This window comes from Lepidothrix coronata, unplaced genomic scaffold (genome assembly GCF_001604755.1).
Source record: "Lepidothrix coronata isolate B3197 unplaced genomic scaffold, Lepidothrix_coronata-1.0 Scaffold19, whole genome shotgun sequence".
Classification (NCBI taxonomy): domain Eukaryota; kingdom Metazoa; phylum Chordata; class Aves; order Passeriformes; family Pipridae; genus Lepidothrix; species Lepidothrix coronata.
In genome coordinates, this window is record NW_016690199.1 from 2105776 (window position 1) to 2121080 (window position 15305).

General features: G+C 39.4%; 1 protein-coding gene across 3 annotated transcripts in view; it reads left to right on the forward strand.

Annotated features, from left to right (window-relative positions):
- The window catches only part of BRF1 (BRF1, RNA polymerase III transcription initiation factor 90 kDa subunit), a 176963-nt gene that overhangs the window by 63193 nt on the left and 98465 nt on the right, over positions 1–15305 (forward strand). For all 3 annotated transcript variants that reach the window (XM_017807459.1, XM_017807460.1, XM_017807461.1), the window contains one exon: positions 10076–10107. In XM_017807459.1, the coding sequence (XP_017662948.1) occupies positions 10076–10107 (32 nt within the window). The remainder of the gene's footprint in view (positions 1–10075; positions 10108–15305) is intronic.

Below are 15305 nucleotides of genomic sequence, written 5' to 3' on the forward strand. Positions count from 1 at the left end.
AGTCTGTGATATCTCTTGGATCTCTTTTTACTATAAGGAGCTGAGGATGTCTCTCAGCTCTTAAGCTCTTTTTGCATGTTTTGCACAGGGGGACAAATTTCTATGTTGATTTGCATATCATAAACTCACTAGTTAGAACAGGATGTTGCATTTAGACAGGATGTAGCTTGGGTCTTTCAAAGGCGGGGAGATGGTCTGAAAAATAATTGTTGACCATAAAGTTAAGTTGTCTACTGGGATATTAGAGCTGAAATACATTTGGAAGATTGTTTCTCTGATCTTTTGGAGACACTTGGGAACCTCAGAGTCAAAATGTGTGTTATAACAGTAAGATAATCAGAATATTTCAGAGCATTTTACTAAGGAAGGGGAAACTGTTGTCTTCATTATAAAAACATGATAAAGGATGGAATGTTTTTTGTCGGGCAGTGGCAAAAATGGAAACAGAAATCCAGTGTCCTGAGGCACAGCTGAGAGTCCCTCTGGGCTATGCCTTTCAGTTTCTTGGGAAAAACAGATTCCCAAAGGGAATCATTTGTTTCCCATCCTTTTGTGTAGATGAAATACAAAGTGTATCAAATGCCTGTGACTGTATTTTCCCTGCTTAATAGATCATCTCAAAGATTTATTCTCGTAATTGAACTGTCTGAAAAGTTAGCTGCCTTTAAAGCTTCAGATTTGTTGTCTTTCTTCTGTGCAATGCAAGCTCCTCCCTCCACCTGTTTTTTTTAGGCTTGTTCAAGGACCAAATTTAATCTGGTTCTAGAGACCACTTTTTAAGACATAAATTTGTTTTAACTTTAAAATCCAGTATATTATGTCCTTGACGGGGAATGTGTCGTGTTGAGAATTGTATTAGTTTTAAGGTACGATGAAACGTCCCTTGCCCTGAAAGGTGTTTAAAATTAGTGTTTGTTATTTTGAAAGTTAGAAAAGCTATTGCAGTTCTTTTTCTGTTTGGTTTTTTTTTTTTTTAGTTCTTTTTAAGCAAGTATCTTCTCACCCTGCCAATGACAGCTAAAGGCAATATCTCCCTTGTGCATTGCTGGGAAGTAGAAGTGAAGACATGTTTGTATGTTGCATCTTGTCCACAGGTTGGTAAATTCAGTCTGTTCATATCCCAAGATACCTGGGTAACTGTCCAAGGGGGTAATGTGAGTTTTCTACTTCCATATTGCCAAATAAACCTCCTTTGAACACTCTGCCAGTGGTACTTTAAAGTGCAAGATGCCTTATTCTATAATTTGGTAAAATGCTTTATTAGTAACTCATTTGGGATAAGCTGCTATTTATGAACCATAAAGCAAGCCCAGTTTAGATAATATAACTTTATTTAATAAAACCCAAATTCAGTATGAACCCCAAATTTAGTATACCTCTGTGCTGTTATGGCTTATGTAGGTTTCTGCTTCAACGAACGTCGGAATCTTTTTTATATTTAGTGCAGGCATTTCTCAAGGTGAAAGCATGGGTTGAGGATTTTTTAATTCACCTATGCAGCACATCAGTGTAGCTCCATGTTTTCCTATTAATTTTATTAAAAATATCTAAACCAGACTGCTTTGAGGAGTTCAGCCAGTGTGAAAGTGGCGTGTCATCCTGACTTCCAAGCAGGGCTGATAAACTACTCCTGAGAGGCCAGTTTTCAGCTCCGTGCTGCGTTTATGTTCTGTAACAAACACAGGTGATTGGGGAAGCTACTGTGAGTTACTGTAATGCTTTTAAACAAACTTGCTTTGATTACTACAAGAGTAGTAATTAACAGTTTGGTAGCATCTGTGGAAGCGTTGCTCCGTCCATTCCCCGGGAGAGAGCCAGACGCATCCACGGAGCCATTACACCTGCTCTTTTTCCAGTGGAGTGCTGTGGGTGTGAGGCAGGGTGGGAATGCAGAGAGCTCTCCTGCCTGCCTGGGTGAGGTTTTCTGATCAGCAGGAATAGACCATCAGGGGCAAAGGTATTCCTGTAGTGCCCCCTTTCAGAATACAAGGCTCCCTTTGGTGCAGTCCAGGTAATGAAATAGGTTCCTGCAGGTGCCCCCAGGCATCTGATACAGAAGGGTTTGTTCTGTCATGGTGTTAGGTGACATGTGCTGAGATGACTCTCTTAAAGGCCTTTGAGAGTGGGAAATTTAACACATCCAATTGTTGTACTTCCCACCAAAGGCCATTAAGGAGTCAGCTGCCTCAGAAGGGCAGGGATGCAATTCATTCCTTTTGAAGCCCTATTTTCCCTTAAAACAAAGGCTCTAGTGTCACAATTTTTTTGCTAAACGAATGACAGTGTTGTACGTGTGTGATATTAGATAATGGCTATGCATGGGTAAATCAACTCCACTGATACAGGCAGGAAGGCAGCATCTGAGTTTCTGTGCAAACTCTGCAGTGTCCCAGTGCTGGGACAGCAGCTGCCGCTCTCCCGCCCCAGAAAAGGTCTGCTGAGATAATTCTCCGAGGAGCAAGTGCTAATACCAGTGCATTAGCCTCAGTATGGGTATGAAAGCAAAGATGTAATACTTGGCTTCTGGCATGGGAAATGTAGGACACTCTCTGTCCACAGATTTGGTTTTATTCTGGTTTAATTGAGCACTGTAATGCTAGTTCTTTCAAAAAGTATAACTGAGTGTTTACTGTGGGTAAAACCAGAGCAGTGCTGTGATGAAGTCTCACACAAGGAACTGTGTATGTACTTAAAACAACTGTAATCAGTTTTGAAAGATTTTGGGTTACTATAAAGCAGTTACTTTGCAGGCTTTTGTTCCTTATTTGTTTTAAGGTTTGTCTTTCAGATAAGGTAGGTCTTTGTGTATTGGAGCAAGCTGGGGAAAACTGTGCAAACTTTAAAGAGAAATTTGAGAAGGTGGGATGGGTGACTGAGAGATTGTCTCGAGCTCTAGTTTTGATGAATGCTTTAAGCCAGTGAGAGCTGGCGCGGCTTCAGAAAGAAGTTATCTTGCTTTGCCCTTGCCTGCTCAGTCCTCCCCCAGTCCATCCCCTGCCTTCTATCAGCCCAGGTGTTTGTGCAGTTACATGAGAACTGGGGAGTTAATCCAGCTGAAAACAGGCAAAAAAAAAGAAAAGAAAGAATATTTTTTTCAGGCAGTTCCTTCGGCTGGTTTGCCACGTTACTGCACAAATGGCAGCCCAGGGAAGGGGGTGGTAATGGACTAGAATCAAACTACTTAGGGCAGGGATATTTTTCTTTTTTAATTTCTTTACATCTTTCAAAACTCTTCCATTTGGAGTTTTCTGAAAAGGCAGAGTGTCAGGCTCATGACAGTGCTGGTTTTCCTTTGCCATCTCTGAGCAGGCAGTGATTTTCCTCTGCTCCTTCTCTCTGAACCAGCTGCTTCACGTTTCCAAACGTGTGCATTGCTGCTGTGCTGAATACTGGAGTGTCATCTCAGAATAGTTCTTCCAAATCTGCACCTCTGAGTTCTTGTGAACTTTTCTTTCACTGCTGGTACAAGAGTCATAACCTTTATAGCCTTTGTACACACGAGAGAGAACTGAACTCCTTTACATTTACTTAAATCTTCACTATCAATGTCCTCCTTCCCAGCTGCTTTTTTTTAAGCCTATTTTATTATCAAATGGTCATTCTGTGCAGATATTTGGACTGCAGTTTCATGCCTGCTTGTGTTTTCTGCAGCGATTTTACAGTTTATTCTGGTTTCTTTTCCCCTTGCAGCTTGAGCTTTGCTCCTTTCCTGGTGCCTCTCTCCCATTCTCATCTGCCAGCCCTGCTCTTCTTTTAAGTTCTTTCATAGACCTTGCTTCTCCTAGCAACCTCTCTTGTTTTCCCTCACGAGCACTTGTTCAATTTACTGTTCAGGGGACGGGGTCTCTGTTTCTTGTTTGGAGACTTCTTGTTGTTTGAATACAGCCAACTGTTATTTATACACGGCCACATCATTCAGGTTGAAGATTAACCTCATGTCTCTCACAACTTTTAAATTAATATTTACATTTTCATTCTATGCCTAAATTTTCTTTTCCCTAAGTAAATATACTAACTAGATTATCTTTCAGGAGCTTAGTATGGATATTCTTTGCATATTTTATCCCTTTGATACCCTGAATAATTGCGAGTTGACTGTACAAGCATTTTGAGACAAGAAATGTATTTTTTACTCTTTTTTTTTTCTTCTGTTGTGTTGCGCTGTGTTATGAATTTACATGCAACTATGTAAATATTTGGCAATACCCCACAAAGCAGGTTTTTCACTTGAAGTCAGTAACACCAGGAACATGGCCTAGCCCCAGTCCTTTGAAGAGGATGTTCTCCAAGGGCAGCATTTTCAGAAGGGCTGAACGCTCGCTGCATATTCAGCCAGCCTGGCGTGCTTTTGAAAATGTTCCTCTAAATGGCAATGACTCTGAAGACAATTATTAAGAAAAGCTGCAGCATTAATTTAGCAAAGACAGAGCTGTACGTGCACTGGAGTCTGGAGGCTGAGGTAGCTCGCAGGCGTTGGATCCGTCCCGCCTGACCGGCTGCGGCGGCGGCAGCAGCCCAGTCACCCCGGATTTTGTCTGCAGCTGCTGGAGATAGAGGAGGGGAGAGCTGGTGTCAAAAGGCTAATTCAGGTCTTAGGTGAGCCAGAAGGCCACACCTCTAACCTTTTCAGTTAATGCCATGGAATCAGGCAGGCTGAATGCAGCAAGAAATGCCTGTCTCCTTTTAATCTGCCTGGTGGTTGTACGATGCTGAATTACTGCTGCTAACTTTGTGTTAACTATGAGGATAGGGAGGTTGCATGAGCTGAAAGGGAACTGCTGGAGAAACGTCCTGATAGACCTGGGGAAGGAGTGCAGCACTGCTTTTTGTTCTTAAGTTGGGGATTTTAGAATTTAGAATAATATGCTTTTATGAAACACAGCCATGCAGCTGTGTGCAAAGAAGGGAAAAAACCCAGAGACCAAAATGCACTTCTTTTTCATCATGCATTAATCAACACATAAATAAAGATAATTTTTTAAATAAAAATTGCATTTATGTTTAGCAGTTTTATTTGCTAAATGCTGTTTTTATTTGTGTACTTAAGTGCAGCCTGTGCTACGTGGGCTTCTTTGCACAGACAAAATTGGAAACTGGAGAAACTTTGGAAACTGGCTCTGTAGGGTTTAAGCCTCAAGGCAAAGCTTTCTAAAGTTGTCAGAAATGAGTTTTCTACAAAAGAATTGGTTTTGGTCATTATTTTCTAATTGTTTTAGTTCAGTGTCATTGGAAAGAGAAACATTTACTTTAAACAATTAGTATTGTCAGTCAGTTTCAATTAATGGATAATTAAAATGGGGAAAGTTTGTAAAGCAGCAGAGGTACAACCATGATAAGTCATAATCATAAATCATGTGATGTATGGGGGAAGGTCATGAATTGGATGCTGAACTGAAAGGTCAAAAACTGGATTCTGGGCCAGCCAAGTGCTGTCACTAGTTTTTCAACCTGGATAGTTTTCACCAGTTCTCTGTCCACCCTCTCTTTTGTCTTATCTCCATGTATTTGTTACTGAAATTCCTTCTGGGAAGTTCCCATTTCTTATGTAATTTATCCAGAATCTTAAAACTGAAATTGTAAATATTTCTGTTTATTTAGAACTTGAGAAAATTTTGTTTTAACATCAGAATGATTTTTTTTTTTTTTGCTTTTCAGCCACCTTTCCTATTAAGCTTTGTTTTTCTGATTGCAGCTAGCTGAATTGCTGTTGTTGAGTACAGAGAGTGAGTTTATGTTTAAATATTTTATATATTTAATGGATCTGCTTTTAGTTTTTGTGAGAAACAGCGTTTTAGCTTAAGGTGAAAAAAGGTGACACTTCATTATGGGCAGCAGGGCTCTTATGGATGTCAAATTTCTTCTGAGTGGCTTGCAGTCACGATTCCTTGGCATTAGTCCTCCTTCCATGGTGTGGCTGCCTTAAAATAAGTAAAAGTATTCTGAGAGTAACTTATGAAAACTAACTAAATAAAATAAATACTAGACTCTTTGTCTTCTCCCTGCTTCCTATACATGCCTGTGTCTCCCAGATATGACATCCTACATAGTGGAAGAATTTTTACACAGTAGCGTGAAATAATCTCTTTGAAGGTTTCCTGATTACTGTAGATTGTCAGGCACTAAAATAAAGATTTGTATTTTTTAAAATTTATTTTTAGTAGGGGTAACAACTGTATTGGAAATGATAGTTGTTATTTTAGCAGCATCTTCCACAATTTATTCCCGCATCTCTCTATATAACTTTGCAAATGGCAGATTTGCCTCCTGCTAAATGTTGCTATTGAAACCCAAGGTGATTTTGCTGCACATTAGTACTTTAGGCTTGCTGGAATATGTAAAATGTAGGTCTGTCTGAAGCACAAATGCATGCTTGTTTTGGTATTTTGGGGTTTAGGTTTCCGGTACTATTCATTTCATCATGAACTTTTGTTTCCTCTGGTGCTGAGAATGAGATCATTTATTACTGTGATTCATGGAGCTCTCACATTATCCACAGATTACTGGATTATAAAGGCAGAAAGGGAGCATTCTGGCTACTCAGTCTGACCTCTTGCATCACGTTGGTGAAATGATTCCCTTGAATTTAATATTTTACTGTAAAGCTTGTAGACTCATCTCATCTTGATTTAGATATTTCTAGTGATGGGCAGTCAGTTGCATACTTTGGTGAAATTTGCTTAAAGAATGAAGAGCAAAGGAAAAACAGTTAAAACTGTTAGTGCATTTGCTTTTTCTTTTCCTTTTTTTTTTAATTGGGTGCATTCATAAACTAAGTCCCCTTGTGCCCTGTTATTTTGTATGTGTATATCTACAATATCAGTAGCTGTCTATCCCTTTGAGAGCCTTTCCATGTGGGTAGCAGTCTCCATATGTAAAATGAACATTGTTTTCTTTCAGCCTCAAAGAAAACATTTATCTTATGATTGTATAATTTTTGAATACATATTAAGTATTATCTGCTGTTTTCAGCTGTTGTTGTACGTTCTCCTGAACTGTTCCAGCTTTGAAAAGGAGTTTGAAAACAACGGCCTGTTTTTACAACCACTTCCTGCTGATAATCGTGCCCACAATATTCATAGTAAAGGCCAACCCAGTGCTACTGCATGACTCAAGTTTCCCCTTTTGATTTAATGTAGCAGCTACACATCTAATCAGGGAGAGAGATTGCTGGAGGCTACCTTAAATGAAATCCAGAAATGCCACATTTTTACTGTGACCTTTGCTTGCAGTTTCAATGGACACTTGAACTAACTTCTCTAAGGAGCAAAGGAACTGTATGTTAAAGCATCTGTAGTGTAGCTCTAAATTGACTCAGAGCTGCCTGAACCCTGCAAGTGAATTTCCCAGCTCCTTAGCTCTGATCTTGTGTCACTGTAAATGCATGCAATGCTTTCTGTTTCTTTTTGGACAAAAAGGTGGGGTTGTTTTCCTTACAGTAATAAAGTCTGAGCACTTGTACTATGTTAAAAAGTTTAGATATTCTGCCAAAGTGTGTTTAACAGTTTGAGGGGGATGAAGAATACTCTGGTATACAGGTTTCATGACTGTAACTGAAATGCCTTGGTTAGAAAAGTAGCTCTCTGGCTCACCTTAGATCTGAATTAGCCTTTGGCACTGATGCTCTTTCTGAATCCTCCTCCAGTGACAGCAGCCAGGCTCTAGGACCACTCAGTTGCTCACTTTGGTGCTTCAATAACCTATGAGCTGCTTTTCTTTTGCTGTTTATGTTTGGGTTTTTTTCTCCTAAATTGTAATGAGATCTGTCAGATATAAGTGATAATTTTAGTTTGTCTCAGTGGTGAAGGTATCTCAGGGTGGGCACAGAATAACCAGACACTTCAAGTCAATAATGAGCTGGGAACATTTTAAGACCTAGAATATTTCTTGAGCACAAAATTGGCATAGTGATTTCTTCCTAGATCTGTTTGATGAGCTGACAATTATTATGGTTCCTTGGCAATTGCATTGCTAAAAGTCTTTCCTTCTTCTCCCTCTTTACAATTTCGAAAAAAAAGTTGCACTGAATTCAGTATTGCTCTGTGTAGATTTCCAAGCTATATATTTTACAGATGGTTTTTGTTTGCGATTTCCTTACTGTGTTAAAATTTCAGATTACTTTAATCTCTTGCATAATACGACCTATAATGGATTTTCGATTTTTTTTTTTCAGAGCCATCGTGAGTTTTCAGCTAATTAACTATCCGGCTACGCTGTGGTTTTTAATGCGGGAATTAATTTTCACCAAATAACATTAACATAATGTATTGAATTTTGTAACAAATTTGGAGTGTATTCCTACAATTTCAAATGCAAAATAAGGGTAGAAATGCTCAAGGATAAAAGTTCTTAGCGAGGAAAATGTTTATGTATAAACTGATTACGTTATCTGAATTACTCTCCTTCCACGACTGATAATGTTGAGGAGAAATGTGTACTGTATTACTCTGGCATACCTTAAGAAAAACACTCACTAATACTTATGTTACCACAATAGGTACCAAACTATACTGATGTCCTTGCATTTTATTTAATACTGGACCTCTTAACACATTGCTTCATACACACAAACTCACATACAGCCCTGCATACTTGTTTTCTTTGCCTGCTTCACTCTCTCTCTCTCTCTCCTTCTCTCACACTTTACCTTGACACTCCTTTTAATAATAAAACCAGAACCCTTTTACAACATGTGAGCCCCACCTGAGCAGCTGATAGGAGATCCGGCATGTGTTCATTAACAGCAGCAAGGAGGTTACCTTTGCACTTTAAGCTTCATGGTGCTTGGGTTTGGTGGGGTTTTTTTTTTCTGTTTGGATACTGTTAAGACAATGCATTTATAAGTGTGCTTACTTTCAGTAAAATCTAGTGGGGAACTTGTAGTGGTTTGGCTTGCTTTTTAACTATTGTGTGTTCCAAGTGTGCCCATAATGAGTAATAGATGGTGACCTCATGTTTTGTAGTAGCACAGGATATGATGGAGTGAAAGCTCAAAGGTAACAGGTGATTTGCTTGGCTGAAGAAGAGAGTAGGCAAAGCAGCTTTCCCTTTACAGCTCTTTGACAGGTCCTCCTAGAAGAGGGCAAAAGAAACTTATTTCAGTTTTCTTAGTTTGCTCTTCCATCTGTGTTTATGGAATCCTGGGCTCCTAAGCTGTCATAGGAGACTGATGATGCTTTATATTCTTAAGTGCAATAAGAGTATTCTATCTTGATGCTACTACTGGTTTTTTGTTATCACAGAGTAATAGAATGGTTTGGGTTGGAAGGGATCTTCAAGATCATCTCATTCCAACCCCATGCCATGGGCAGGGACACCTTCCACCAGACCAGGTTGCTCCAAGCCCCATCCGGCCTGACCTCGAACACTTGGGATGGGACATCCACAGCTTCTCTGGGCAACCTCTTCCATTGCCTCACCACCCTCACAGTAAAGAATTTCTTCCTAATATCCAGTCCACACCTACTCTCTTTCAGTTTGAGTTCATTCCCCCTTGTCCTGTCAGTACATGCTCTTCTCCATCTTTCCTGGAAGTTCCCTTCAGGTACTGCAAGGTGCAAATTAGGTCACCGTGAAGCTTTCTCTTTTCCAGGCTGAACAATCTCCATTCTCTCAGCCTTTCCTCACAGGAGAGGTGGTCTTTCCCTCTAATCATCTTGGTGGCCTCCTCTGAACTCACTCCATGTCCTTCCTGGGGACCCCAGAGCTGGATGCAGCACTGCAGGTGGGATCTGACCAAAGCAGAGTAGAGGACCCAGTTACCACTGGGTTGTTCTTAGGCTGCAGGATATGGTATTTTAAGTCACACGGGGTGTTGGCTTGTTCCCTGAGACCATCACTTCACACAGACAACTTGTGTGCAGTAAATTCAGCAGGTGCTGGCAGGGCTTTTTGGGCAGCCAGACTTTTAACTGGATGTTGGTTGTTAGCAGAAGTGGTGCGTTGAAGTACCTAACCCATATTTGCTTTCTTTGACAGTTAAGCCTGGGTTTATTTCTTCCCTTTTTTTGGTTTGCTGATGAAATTAGGAAATAGTGTCACATTCAACAAGCATGTATATTCCTTGACTTCTTCACAGACATGTTACTTGACCTCAGTGACCTTCTTCAGGTAATGTACCTTTTTTTAATTTGACTTTTTTTTTTCAATTGTTAAACTTCAGGATGTTTTAATTTTTCTCTATAAATTCTGAGTGGAAAATTACTGGGTTCTTAAATCTGAGTAATTGTTCAGTAAAATTAAAGTCAAAAATATTTGCTTGCTTTTATTGCTACCAATAATGTACTAAGAGTTAGTATGATCCTTTCAGAGTCAATGCAGTGGCACAGGGTCAGATGTTACATATTTTTAAAACAACAGTTGTTGAAGACAAAAATAACCTTTTTGGTAGGTAATTCTGTGTAAATGGATTCGTGCTCTACAGAAACATGTTTTATATGTATTTTGAGAGAAATACGAACTTGCTCTCTGTGTGGAAATAGAAAGCTCCACTGACATATGTTGCCTTACCCTCATTCTCCCTGTTACAACTGTTTTACATACAATGTGAGTAGGTTAGTTGCATCTATTTTTGTCCTCCCAGCTGTCTTGGTAAATGGCATCCCTCTGAAGACTATTTATTGCTTGCAGCAATCTGCTGGAATTGCAATAATCAAATGAATCTTTAATTCTTAAAATGAGTAACTTTTTTCTCTTTTCTGAACTCTTATTGAATTATTTTGATTACTCACAACCAAATACTGCGTGTGTAGAATGGGAGTTTCATTTCCTTTCAAACACAAGTCATTTTTCATGGTGAGGATTTTGAAATAGAACGATCACAGTAATATGAAGAATAGTCACAGAATGTGAAGAAGAGGTATTGTATCTGTAAGAGATGAAAAAAGAAAAGATGTCAGCAGGAACAGACAAGAAAGATTGAATGATTTGTCTTTTCCCCTGTGTACATTCCATCCAGAAAAGATGCTGAGATGGGGCATATGAAGACCAAAAGGTTGAAGAAGGGTAACTGAGGAGATGGGAGAGGCAGAAGTACATTAGTAGTAGAGAAATAATCAACTCCTGAAAGAGAAAAATCCAAGATTTCAGTATCTTGATCTGCATTTAACTATGTGAAGGCTTTTGATGAGCTCTACTTTATGGCTTCTTCAAGGTGAATCTGAGCAAACAAGAATGTTAACTTATTGTTAAGTATAGCTAGCCAGAAAGTCCTGTTTAAGAATGTAAAAAGGAGCTTTTCAGGTTCTAGCTTGATTTTCTTTTCTCCCACCCCAAGTCTGTTAAAAAAAAAAACAAACAAAAACCCCCAAACAAAACCACAAACCAAACAAAAAAACCACAACAGCAAACTAAGCCAAAAAAAATAAAATAAAAAAAAACCAAACACAAAACCCCCCCAAACAACACCTGGGTGGCAAAACATTTATGGCCCAGGCAGAAAACTTCAGTACATTCTGCTTTAGATCAGCCTTTGCCCACAGATTATGTGCCTAAAAAAGAATTAGTTTATTAGAATTAGTTCATTAGGTTGTACTGTTTGACCTTGAAGTGCCTCTTTTTTTCAAGAACAGCTCTCCCATCCTGAAGTTGGGATATGAATGTCATTAAGGAAGAAGAAAAGTTGTGAGCAGTAGTAGTAGTAGCAGTGGTTTTATATTTCCAAAATATTTAACTTGTTCAGACTCATCTGTACAAAATATGTCATACTGGTCCAGGTAACTGTTTTTCTTGGTAAAATGAGAAAGGTGTCGATTTTACATCACAAAAAAAATCACATGTGAAAGTCTAAAAAATGAGCTACTGCTGACCTGCACCAAGTCTTGCTTAGCTGATAATACCAAATGTTGAGATTTTTTCTTCAGTGTTCTCCTTGATGCAGCTCAGTTGCTGTGGGACATGAGGGACGTGCAGGGCTGCTCATCATCTGACCGCAGGATTTTTTTGAAGAAAAAAAAATGCTTCACCCAGTGAAGCATCCTTATGGAGTGTCTTCATGAAGGCTACTGACTGAATTACTGAACACCCTGAAATAGGTTTCAGTGCATTTGAGGGGGAAAAAATCATAGAATCATTAAGGGTGGAAAAGACATCTCAGATCACCGAGTCCAACCATCATCCACCACCATGTTCACCACTAAACCATGTCCTCATAACAACCTGTCGTGTATTGTTTCATCTAAAAGCAAAACAGAAAGAAAGCTGTGTAACTCTGGCTACCAGCAAAAAAGATAACTGAAAGCCTGTGAAAAAAGGCCATTTATTGCTGCCTTTTGCCATCTTGCAGCTGGGAACAGTCTTAGCTGTGCCATTCTGCCTCACACTTAGGGCACCCTCCACGTCAGTGACCTTCAACCAGTGTCTTGCAAGTGCCGGTAGAGCTAAAGCTCTCTGGAGCTCACAGCATAGGTATCAGCTAGAAGTAACAGTAATATGAAGAAGATCTGAATCTGCTGTTACCTGCAACTCAGTATTTAATGACCTGTTGTATTTGTATTTTTTCTCTCTTGCTGATCTGTTTAGCATTTAAAAAAAAAAAAAAGGCGTAGAGGAAGTCCTAACCTCTCAGGCTCTGGTTTGTACTTGTTGTACAACCTCTCTTCCTGGCTCTACTGAGTTGGTTTGGGATTTAACATTATTAAAAAAATAAAAAGCTGTCCCCTACAGTGTAATGTGCTTTTAGATAGTATTGTGCTGCTAAAACTTCACATTAGAGGAGCCTGATTTTCACTGTTAATGGCAGTCTGTTTAAGAAGTCTTATCTGTTTTCCTCTTATGCTGATGACTGGGATGTGGGAGTTTGTCTTGTTCCACTGAAGAACTCCTGCATTTCACAGTAGTTTTTGGAGTTTTAACATTGCTGTCACCTTGGAAAAAGCCAAAATGCGTTTTTTTGTTGTTGTTTGGTTTTTTTGTTTGTTTGTTTGTTTTTTGTTGTTGGTTTGGTTTGGTTTGGTTTGGTTTGGTTTGGTTTTTTTTTAATTGGAAAGGCAATTTCTTTGGTACTTTTTTCTCCTGTTTTATCTTCAGGTGAAATATATCCTATGTCTTGGAAATCTCCTGTTGGAAGTGTTGTCAGATCAGTATGCCTCTGATACATTTGGACTTTAAAGCATGATCTGAAATGAACTGAAAATGTCCAGACCACTTCCTCATGCTGAGCAGTCCTGCTGCTTGTTGATTGAGTTGGAAGGACGATCAGTCATCAGTCTCTGACAGGGAAAGTACTTGCTTATATTTTCAGATACTACATTTTACTTGCAAATATAGTCCTTAGAGAGGTCTGTAATCAGGCCTTTTGTTTGCTTTTTTGTTAGTCCAATCTGAGCGACAGGCCTGGCTTGTTTAGGAGAGCTGTGAAGCTTGTCTAGCCTTGGCCAAGTTCTGAACAATTTAGGTTTGTTCCTGTGTTTCAGAGCATCCCATTCCTTGCACCTGGGGAATTATTTGGCTGAAGTTTTACTTTGGTGTGGTGAAACACTGCCTTTTGCATCCTCAGAAACGACCATTTCTTTTTTAGTCTGTTGTTCCACTGTCATGGTCTTTGCAATGTGGTCATAAAAGACTTTGGAGAGAGGTGTTGGCAATGCTTCGATCTCCAGTTTCAGCCTAGTAGAATATAATTTCTGGTGTGCCTTGTGGTGTGTCCTGCTGTTAAACAAGGCTGATGCTCACTGACGAGATGTTGGACGCCTGAAGAGCCAGGCTCTTTCGAGGAGGGCGCAGCAGGAGAATTATCAGCAACAGACATAATTAATTAAAGTGAGATGATTATCTGATATCAAGAAGTTTTTTCACCATGAGGACAGCCAAGTGGGGAAACAGGTTGCTCAGAACAGTTTTGAAGTCTTTATCCATGAAGCTTCCCAAGATCCAGAGCAACCCGGTCTGTCATGTGGCTGATCCTGCTTGGAGCAGGAGGTTGGGCTGGAGACCTGCTGAGATCCATTCCAACCTGAATTACACTACAGCTCTAGGTAAGGGAAGAGGGTGCACAGGAAGTGAAAATCAGTAACTGGTACTTGCTTGGTCTAGTCTTCCTTTGGCCTCTCTTCCACTTCAAACCACAGCTTTCATCCCTATTTCTTTATCTTCAGTTTGTCTAATCAAGTAACAGTACTTTTTCGTCCAGAAGGATTTTTATTGAGAGTTTTTTTTGAACACTTGTTTTCATTTATTTCATCTAAAGGCAACATTGGCCTCTCTGATTCCTCCATGCTTGTTGGAAATCATTACTTTTTGACTCTCTTGCATAGATAGCATGATAATGGCTTATTGTACTGCTGTGGTGTTGGAGGAAGAACTCTAGGACTGTGATGAGCAAAAGGAGACTTTCCCTTTGGAGTCCCCAGACTGAAGGCAGCTCATTAAAGCACAGTATGAGAGGAAGCTGCTTAATTTTGATTTGTGTCTCTTTTGAATGACAGCCTGACCAGCTGGGTTTGGCGAATGTTTGTAGTTTTGTGTGTTGCCTTTTGATTCTTCTGATTGCAATATGGATCCAAAAAATAGGAATTTTCAGTTTATTGTATGGAGGAAGGTAAAACAGAGTATTCTTTTAAAGACTGTACTCATTTGCTTCAGTTTTTAATACTCTTTGTTCATTTAAAGTTATTAACATGTTGACTGCATTTGCCTTTATTGCCCCTATGCAAATTGCCATGTTGATTGAGTTAATTTAAACAACCTGGTTGGGACCTTCAGGCATTACTACACTAGAAATGTTAATAATGAATCAAATAACCACAGGTGCCTCTTTCCCCAGCAACAGACACTCTCCTTAAAAACTCATTTGCTTTTCATGCTTGCTTAATTATTTAGGCAAGCAGCCATGGATGTTTCACAGTGTGAATTCTCACTGTGTTCCAACTGCCCGGTCTTTGTCTTTCTAAAAGACAGAATATCTTAACCACTGTCACCATTTGTAATGCTTTTCCAGAATGCCACACTATGGTCTTGAAAAGCCCTTTTGGAAATTGCTTATAGCAAAAGGGTTATTGGTTTATAAATTTATGGAACTTACGGTCAAGCAAAAACTTCTTTCATTCAATGGTGGCAGCTTTATTTTTTGCCACTGCCCAGAAGTTAACGTGACCCGGTAATTGTATGGATGAGAGACTCCCTCTTTCCCAAAGAGAGTTTAAAATTCGGGAAGGTGTTAGACTGATGAATTCCTGTGTTACTGGAAACGAGATATTTGTTGTTATTTCTAGAAGTGGAAGTATATTGGTATTTGTGAAGAGATCAGACATGATGTGAAAGCAAGAGAAAATTATGAAAGGATAAGAGTCCCTCTGGAAGTGTCCCTTTGA